Genomic DNA, 10,370 nt, shown 5'->3' on the forward strand with positions numbered 1-10,370 from the left:
GCAGTTGCTACAATCCTGCCTACCACAGATAAGAAAATGGCAATGTTCTCCACTGTATTTGGCTTCATGTGGTGGTGGGTGGCTGCAGTGGTTTGGCTGTGTTTGGCTTCACTTGAACAACCTTTGAGAGTGAGAGAGGAGGCATTGTGTGTGTGTGTGTATTGAGACAGAAGTGAAGACAGCTATAGTTCTCAGTAAAAGAGGAGATGAGTATTTTTCCTTCACAGTCAAACACACAAACACACACACACACACACACACACACACACACGCACACACACACACACACACACACACACAAATACACACACCACACACTGCTGCATGCCTGCTCACATTCCATCTGGCTGCTCGGCAGCCAATCCACAACAAGCATGCAGATGAGATGGGCGAGTCTTTTTAAAGCTGGAGTGCAGGGTCTGAATGGAGGGTAGAATAGAATGAGTAGAACAGAGTAAAAGAGAATAGAGAAGTTTAGAATATGGACAGAGAAAATATTAGAAGGAGGAGAACAGAATGAACATAATATAAATGTGGAAAAAAACATTACATGGATAAAGGAAAAAATGTGTGTGTATACGTGGGTGTTTATCAGTGAAAGGCTCTGTGGTCCAAATATCTACGAAGAGTTTTTTTTTCTCTAGTCTAATTTTTTACAAACGTTAACTAGAACATAGTAGAAAATAATCAAATAGAATAAACAGTGAACAACTCACAACTTGCACTTAAATTGTCATTGCTTGATCTTAATTTGTGCATGTGTGTTTGAGGGCGGACCCACACTTGGCTCCCCAGTACCCCCGCTGGCCTGCACACAGATTGCTGCAGCCCCAACCGGGCATGAGCACGGTTAGCTCTTTGTGCATCCTGCTTGTGCTCGTGCATGAGCAACCGTACCATGCCGAAGCACACCTCTTCCAACCGTGCCTGGGCCAAGAAAGTGTACTATGCTTGAGCACGGTCGGAGCACTCACGCTAGTCAAACAAACATGACTTTGGGGGTCAAACATGCTTGGGCACGGTACCGATTGCCAATTGTGAGGGCGTCCTGAATGTATGTGCTTTTTTGTAAATAAAATTATTTTCACTGATGTCAAATCTTCTCACTTCAGAATCATTAACAGCAAAAGCATAAGGCTCTCTGGCAGGAAGGCTTTGCGCATCCCACACTAAAGGGATGTGACATACAGTAGCAGCATCATTTTGATGATCTGGGATGAGAACATGTGGCTAACTACATGTTATTGAAACATACTGCACAGTTAGATTTATATTATTGTATGCCCAGTTTATTATGCAAATAATTTTATATAATATATGTAGGAGGGGGTCCTTGCTTCATATCTCTATCAGCCAAGGGGTCTTGGCCTGAAAAATGTTGAAGCCCCGTAACTTCCACAATTAATTGATTACAATAGACAGCTTTTCAAATGTCAATGTAGTGACTGTATTTACAGTGGTTACCATTGCAGTTACCAATGTATTTGTCTGGTATACTTTTGCACATAATCAATCCCTGTTCTGGTCTGTATTTATCAAACATCTTGGAGGAAATCAGTCCCAACTGGAGCAAAAAGTCTCTGACAAGTTTCTTCCTTCTTTAATACTTAAAAACTCCCACCATTATTTAAGTTTAATGTAGTATTGCAACAATTAATCAATAAATCAATACGTCGATCAACAGAAAAATAAAGATCAATTGGACAGAGCTTAGCGCAGAACCTATGGCTTTAGGAAATTGTGATCTACACAATTTTCTGACATTGAATACACCTAACTGATTATTTTTACAAACATTTTCAGCTGTGAAAAGGAACTAACGTTTTCATTAGGTTATGCTTGGGCGGTCCTCTTAGCCATGATTTGTATTTGTTGCTTTTGAGCCAACACTCGGTAAAATGGCTACCTCCTGGCATGTTTTCATCTCCCACTCAACTGTGGCATCAGAGGGGCGGGGTCACACATCAAAACAGACTGGCACACACACACACTATAGTCACACACGCAGACAGCAGAGCTGCCTTAATTTTATGTGAAAGGTAAACAATTAGGCTCTCTCCGACAAATTGTATTTCTTTATGTAAAAAGCTATTCAGTCAGATAGCGATTTATTATGAAATGAACTAGAATTACCTTGAAAACACATTAAATTCCAAGAATTTTCAAGGATTTCCAGCACACATATGAACCGATGAAGCGATATCGGTGAAATGAGATGTCTGCACAGTGCCCAAATGATAGTAAAAGAAAACACCCACCCCAGCCGCAGTCTGTTCACCCTTCTGCCGTCTGGTAATACATACAGAAGTATCTGCTGCCATACCACCAGACTAAGGAGCAGCTTCATTCCCTAGGCTGTGAGACTCCTCAATTCATCATCAACACTCCATTTTCTAAAATAGATGTAGCAAAAAGGACTCAAACATAGTTTTGTATTTTTAAACCCTTGTGTTTTAAAAAATGCCAATACATTTACCGTGTAACCTTGTAACCTTATATGTTTGACACTAAAAGGGTGTAACACTTTTTATTTTTATCAAAAGATAAATATGACACGGCTTGTGTACTGTGTGTTAAGCACAATAGCATTAAAGGTAATTTACTTCTGACCATAGTCAGAAGAGTCAGAGGAGGCGGGCCTGTGTGAACGCTGCAGCGGTGTGCGTCAACTCGCTGTCGGAGAGGAGGGAGAGCGAAAGAAGCAAAGCTGGTATCAGTATTGATACTGTGAAAAACCAGTATTGAAAAAGTTTCAAATATTCGGAATCAATATTTATTTATATATAAGTATTTTTGACAACACTAGCCACTGGTCCAGCTGATGGTTGTCAATATGTTTTTTCTTAAAGGCTCGGTAGGCAGCTTATTTTTGGCAATATTGGGCAAAAACTTCCATAATAACCTTGGGGATAATGTAAATGAAGTGATGTGAGAGAAGAACAGACCTCTGCGCCTCCTCTAGGCTCTGTTTTCAGCCTGCAAAGAATCTGGCCCATGACGGAAGACTTTGACCAATCACAGAGCAGCTGAGAGAGCAAGCCCTGTGATTGGCTGTTCTACTAAAGCAGATGCGCGTTCATGTCTCTTCGGTGGAAACCCAGTCTGCAGCAATGGCGGATAACCAGACAGGAAAGATTGCGATTCCACGGTTGGAAATCGCAATCTTCTTAGATTTGCTTCAGTGCAAAACAATCTAAGAAGAGGATTGGTTGTGTGGGCTGATTTACCATGTAAACAGCCAGGTGACAGCGGCTACCGATAACGCATTGTCGGAAGTTGCTAATACGTTAGCCTTCTGCTAACCGTAGCCAAAGGCATACGGCTGCTGCTAATACAAGATCAAGTTTATGTTGCTACGTTAGAGTCACTAACACATCGCGACCGTCTTATGAACTAATTCAGCACTGTTCAGTATTGCCTCTTGTCGACATGGGGGTAACGCATTTTATCCCAGAAGTATAGCTACAAATGATTTGTGTTTGTGTGTACGTGTATGAAGCGCGTGCATCAGATGCCCGTGCTTGTCTGGTGGGAGGAGCTCGGGTCAGAGCTGAGGAGATGAGACCCGTGTAGACTCAACAATCACCTTTTTTCTAGGATTGCTGCCTACCGAGCCTTTAAGCTATCGCCACATCAGCTCTGTGATGCCCAATCTTATTTCTTATCTACACTGAGTCTTTCCCACTGGTTATTAACAGGGCACACGTACTGTAGATGGAAAACAAAATACAAAGCAGGAAGTGTATAAATCTCTGCTGTGCTGCAACATGAAACACACCTTATTAAAAGTTTGGTTGGTTGGTTGAAAGTTCTAACCATCTTTGGAACAAAAACAGACTGTAGTTGACACTGTATTACCAGTGTTCATCCCCAGATTTTGTCTGAATGGCGAGTTTAAGCCAAAATTGCACATGAACAGTAGCACTCTCTGAATGGGCAAAATAGGCATGCACCAGATTCACTTTCTCTATTCTACGCTTCTCCAAAACATTAAATGGTAATTGGACTTGCATTTCTATAGTGCTTTTCCAGTCTACTGACCGCTCAAAGTGCTTTACAACACTTATCACATCACCCATTCACACACACATTTATACAATGATGGCAAAGGCTGCCATTAGGGTTGGGTACCAAAACCCAGTATGACTATGGAACCGGTTCCGACGTAAACGGTAGTAGCTGGACCGAATAAAAACAAAAGTTTTGGTGCCTCATTTCGGTGCCGCACTTGACGGCACCGACGTCGCACGTGTTGCGCATGATGTCAGTGACGCTGCTCGGTGCCGCTGATGAGAACGTGAGAGGATCAACAAGATGCCGAAAGGAAGACGGTCAAAAGTCTGGCTTCATTAAGGATGGAGACTCCACGATCTGTAATAAATGCCGCAAAACAATTGCGTGCAAGGGGGGTAACACGTCAAATTTGATGAAACACCTGGCGACACACGGCGTGTACTTAAAAGCCGAACTGTGCACCGTGTTTGACAAACTCCGCGACCCAGTGCCAAGCACATCCACGGCCGCCGCTGCTCCCGCCAGTGTTGCGCCTCCCGGACCCGGACTTCGTGAAGAAAGCCCCAGTCCTGCTGCCAGTGTGATGGACATCACAGATGACGATGACAGCAGCCTTTCTTCCTTGGGTAGCCTAAGTAACGCTGTAATATAAAGTAGTAATAAATAATAATAAAGTAATGCCGATGAAGTTTTAAGATGGAGCTCCTCATTAATCTCCATTATTATATTTTTCGATACAGTATTGTTGTATCTGATATTATGTAAATTGTGTGACTTTTATTTAATAATAGTTTATTTTTATGTTGTATTTATAATGTTTTAAGTTAATTGTTTTCAATTTGGCTCTGGAAATAAAAGGGCATTGTTTTTTTGACGAAGTGTGTGCATTTTTAAGTACCGGTTCAAGTACCGTTTAAGCACCGGAACCGTTTAAAAAATACCGAGTAGTAACCGGTATCAGAAAAAACCCAACCGATACCCAACCCTAGCTGCCATGCAAGGTGCCTACTGCTCATCAGGAACAATTTGGGGTTCAGTATCTTGCGCAAGGATACTTTGATGTGCCCTAAATATCAAATTTTACCACTAGGTGTTGCAGGTGACCCTGCTGCCCAAAGTGGAACATAATGAAAGCCCATGAACTAAAGTGTAGCGGGACCACAATCCGTCAGAATCACTGTGACACATTGTCTTTTTATTTCTTTACTTGTTGCTACATTTTTGTTGTGTATGGGAAACTTGTAAGTTTTGCAGAGCACATCCCTGTAAATGTTTTACAAAGCCTGCCTTAGGAACTATGGCTGGCTACATCAGTTACTCAATCACTTTTAAAGACTTATTTGTATCAAAAGGCTTTACTATAAGGCTGTTCAAATTCTTAGGTTTATTTTTTTCTTTCTAATTACACTGTATTTTATTGCATAAAGTTATTGCCTAGACAGCTCTGTGTGCACTGCATAACTCTTAACTCTAGTACATCACAACAAAACATAAGGAGACACCACCGTGTGGCACTGAGCTAAGCGACTATCTGAGTCTCTAGCTCCCTCCACCTACACCTGACAATACTGGCTTCAGTTGGTTGGCATAACATCAAGTCTGACACTGTACCGGCAAAGCCGGAAACCTACCCAACTCTAGTTGGGTCATTTTATATACATACATTTTAGTTCTTTGATTGCATTTCACTGTTTTGCCCCTATTGCATGCGTAATTGGTCCTGACCTCAAGCTACAAATGGAAACCAGAGGGTTTCCAATACCAAAAATCTTGTCTCTTGCCTACATTTTCTGCAATCGTGCAGATATCTGTTTATAGATATTACCTGTGATTTCAAATTAATGCTAATGTACCACTGTACTGTTGATCTAAAAATTGGTCACTGTTTCAGAACAACCTCGCCTTATACATTTTTGTAAGTTAATAAAATATGGGGTTGGATTCTTCTTCTTTCCCATGCTCCAACATGGCCAATCAAATCAGTTAATGCAGGTTTAAACTGAAAAAAATACATCATCATTGTGGATTAAGTAAAAGAGTGAAACAGAAAAAAAAGGAATCTGACAAATGTGAGTCGAGAGTTCATCACCCCTTGGATTAGGCTTATTTTGGCAGCTACATTAGGTTTTTTATATATTATTGCTGGCCATATATAAAGACAGTAAATAACTGTAATTATTATAATTGTTTATAATTTAAATTAATCATCATGGGTGACCGAAAGCCAAATGATCAGTCCTAGTGCCCTATTTAAACAATCTATGGCGCATAGTCAGTCTGTGGATCAGGCGGGACGGGTCATAAAAATTAGCATTCTGATTCACAGCGTGTAGGATGCAGGTGGGGGAAATACATCTTCAAAGAAGAAAATATTGATGACATCTGCAGGGATCCTCCTTATCCTCCTATTTCTCCCATAACATGTGCATTTGCGAATGAGAAACAGTGGCATAAACTTCAGTGATTATTTTAAACTCCTGACTCGCCAACAGGATCGGTTAGTATTTCATGTTAATTATGTTCTGTGTTCTTCTACACATCAAAAGCTCACACACACAGCCCAAATTCATATGGTAAAATAGTTTGGCGTGAAGCTGCCTCAAGATAGCAGTGCGCCAGCAATGCACCAACACTCCGAGGGGCGCAGGTACATTGCTACTTACACAACCTGGGCGCTTGGTGTTAAAATGGCAACTGCGTCAATCTGAAACTAGCAATAACACTTGCGCTGTGTGCTGTTTTCCTCAAACACATCATGAACATAAAATCGGGGATGGAGAAAAAAGATGAATTCACAGATAACCATGATGACACTGACCGTTCTGTAGTTCTCACACTTCATTCATGAGTGACAGAAGGAGGCTTCTGACTCATCATCAACACCTGTGCATACAACACAACTGCAAATTATAGATTGAGCAGAGATTAGAGACAAAATTAGGCCATTCACTGCCCTAAAGACTGCATAAGTGTGCCAGTCTGTGTTGCAGCTAATCAACTGTCCTTTCCCATGTCCTCAGTGGTACAGCCCAGCCTAGTGGCTTCACAGCAGAGTGGACTACTTTATTTAGAACAAAGACGGGGGGGTGTAAACCACAAGCAGACTGCTCGGCTGACTCACTGACTAGAATAAAGGTCTGCTTCAAATAACCTGCCTCGTTTAAAGACAGAAGAGAGGGAATGACACAGAGTGAAAAAAAGAGGCAGTTCGTAATGGAACTGAAAAAAGTAAGAGCCCAGCTCACACTGATATTGGAACATTTACATTTAACTGTGCAGCAGTCTTTCCACCCTGGTTCTGTGAATTAAGAGTGCAAAGCTCGGTCAAGCCTGGCATGCACAGACGGCACAGTAGTGTACTTTTGGCATTTTGTAGCTAAAGCTGCACGGCACACCAGCAGTTCACTTGGGAAAAGGGTGGGAGGAGGAGGAATACATTGTCAGACATTAGGGTCAGGTGCCAATGCTCACTCATCACAATTAGATTTGACTTTGTTTATGTACAGTCCTCCTGCCTAAACTGGGGGGGGGAAAAAACAACAGCTTATTTGCCTAGAATAATGTCACATTTCATGTACTTGTGTTTCCTATCCTTTTACTTCTTCAACTAACAAGGTCATTATTGTATTGATAACTAGCATGACTCTGCTCTGCCACATCCTGTTGCCCATTACAGCCACAGCTCTCCCTCCCCCCTGAAATAAAACTGCACTGTCTCAGGTGTTACTGGAGACGATACACAGCTGTTGTCCCCCCGTAACCTTTTGTTTTTGGACAAGGATATTTTGAGAGGTTTGGTGATGTCAGGCTGGCTGATGCAGAGGATGGAGAGCTTTAACTGTCTGCTGATTATTCATGCAACAGTTGAACTGTGTATGTACCCTATGTCTCAAATATGTCACCTCAGGAGACTTTTACAACACTGAGTTATGTGCACGAGAATAGTGTGTGTGATTTCTGTGCAGAAGCACTGAGCTGGGTGAAAAATATTTAATCAGGGTATCCACAGTAAGTATTTGAGAAGTCGAGCAAGTGAAATTATGCCATTTTACTGTGAGGGTTCTGTAATCTGTAAGAATTGGCAAGCTGTTGGTCATTCTTCAAACTAATAGACAGCAGTGTAACTGCTAACTGCTTCAAACTGTAGCTGCTGTTAGCTTGTTCACTCTGTTAGCCTATGGGTTAGCGTTCTGCCTGGGAGCTTGGCGAATCATGGGAGTGTTGGTATTGTTTGCTAACGGAAGACATTTGGACACTCAGGGGGAGGAGATATTTAGGCCCAAGGTGGGAGGGACCCAGCAGGGAATGCTGGCATGGAGCAAATGATTGCTATCGCCTCTTGAGGTACAAAGTGGTATTATGAGACAGGACGGGCCAGGGCACGTTGGTTAGCATGCTAACTTAAGTAGACAAATCTGCAACGTAATACATAGATGTCCTATACATAACATCAAATCTGTTATTTCTTCACACTCTGTTGATAACTTTGTGAAATGTGTTATCTTAAAATGTTCTCACATTGCACCTATAAATGAATTTATTATCACAGGAGTTGACAATTAATTTTCTGTAAGACAAATAATCAGTTAATTGACTTAAACAAGACTTGAGTTACAGCAATCAAGGCATTTCTTATTGTCTAAGCTAATTGGGAGTTAATCAAGAAAAATGCCTTAATTCTAATTAAGGTTTAATTATGACAAACACTTTAAGAGTTCATTGAAACGTAATTAGGAACAATGTGGCCAACGCATTTGCTAAACACTTTTCAATCAATAGTCTCACACATACACACCAGCTGTGCACAAGCCAGATACTGTTCAGGGCATGCCCCGTCACACACGGGCGTGCACACACACACACACACACACACACACACACACACACACATTCAACATTCATAGTCAGGTGTGCTGCTGAGAACTGCAAAACCTGCACACACAAGTTAACGAGTAACTCGCCAGCTTCTGTTGTTGTTCCCAGTTTCACATATTGGTTTACATTATCGGGCACACTCATACGCACGAGCCCCGGATGTCAGTCAGGATCTAACTACACCGCCCTCCTGAGGTCCGGCTCCGGGCGGAACAGACAGATGTGCGTTTGATTTAAGGGACTTAAAATGCATACAGCTGACTTCCAGCAGAGAGTTACAGCACGACTGGATAGTTTATACTAATGAATATGTACACTGTGAATTCACACAGGTGACAACAATGAGAAGCTACGTAAAGTCCGGCTAATGTAATACTATATACCCGAGAACTCACCACATTAGTAAGGAAATCTCCATCGCTGAGTTCCTCCAGGTCCAACAGGTTGGTTCCTCCGGACGGATAGAGTTTCTCTGCTGTCAAACTGTCCAAGATAGACTCCATCATGATTTTCTGTGTCTGTTTACAGCTAACTGGACGGATGGCCAGTAGCTATCTGGACTGTCGGTGAACGCAAATCTTAAAAGGAACTCATTTAAACGAAGCTGTCGCGTGCTGTGTTTAAACTCGGCGTTACTTAAAAGCTTATATACAAACCGACCTGGGTTCAGCTGCTGATTTCTTTTAGTGACAAACTTGTACAATGTCGAAAATTTACATCCTTCAACAGCTGTGGAGAAGACGTCCCTATCCATCCAGCTGTATGCGTGCAGCACTGCGTCCTTCTTCGCGTGCGCTGTCTCCCCCTCGCGCCAATGAATATTCAGTAAAGCCCCGCCCAGTGGCGTCAAATAACTTGCACGCCCAAAACAAAATATAAAACTATCCAATTTAGAGCAAATGCTATCTTTCAAATATAGCACTATTGTCAACAGCTGTGGAAAGTAACTACACACTGTCACGACCGGCTCAAAGCCATGACAAATGTGGCGAATGTGGTGGGAGGCAACACCAGAGGTAAACTGTGCTTAACTCAAAGGATCAATAATGCTGTGAGGTGTGGCAGTCAGTTAGTCAGTAGGTAGAAGTGTGTGTCAATGAGTGAAGAATAGTGTGTCTTGTGTTGTGTGGTATGAAGGAGCAAACCAAGAAAAAAGCTGGGGCAGTCTGGAGCAGAGTTTCCCTCTGTGCCTGTGTCTTCCTCAGGGGAAAAAGTGTAGTGTGCTCTTTGAGCATTGGGGACACCAGGCCCAGGTCCTCCCAATGAGCAATGAGCCCACCGCACCCACCAGCACATGCAACAAAGAACAAACAACAACAAGCAGCCTGCCCAGTAGCCAAAAGAGGCAGGGCATCACAGCACATTTATTAGGCTATAATTATGTACAGTTTTAGGTACTTGTACTATTGTATTTCTGTTATATATGTTTTATAGGCCTACTTCTGCTTCGCTACATTTCAGACAGAAATAGTATACCCTAC

General features: G+C 42.1%; 1 protein-coding gene across 2 annotated transcripts in view; it reads right to left on the reverse strand.

The window, feature by feature from the left end:
• creb3l1 (cAMP responsive element binding protein 3-like 1) overlaps positions 1 to 9,662 on the reverse strand; it is a 72,034-nt gene extending 62,372 nt beyond the window's left edge. For both annotated transcript variants that reach the window (XM_084347537.1, XM_084347536.1), the window contains exon 1: positions 9,285 to 9,662. In XM_084347537.1, the coding sequence (XP_084203663.1) occupies positions 9,285 to 9,395 (111 nt within the window). In that variant the 5' untranslated portion in view covers positions 9,396 to 9,662. The remainder of the gene's footprint in view (positions 1 to 9,284) is intronic.
• Positions 9,663 to 10,370: the final 708 nt, after the last annotated feature.

Source organism: Pagrus pagrus (genome assembly GCF_965226575.1).
Source record: "Pagrus pagrus genome assembly, chromosome: 24".
NCBI lineage: Eukaryota > Metazoa > Chordata > Actinopteri > Spariformes > Sparidae > Pagrus > Pagrus pagrus.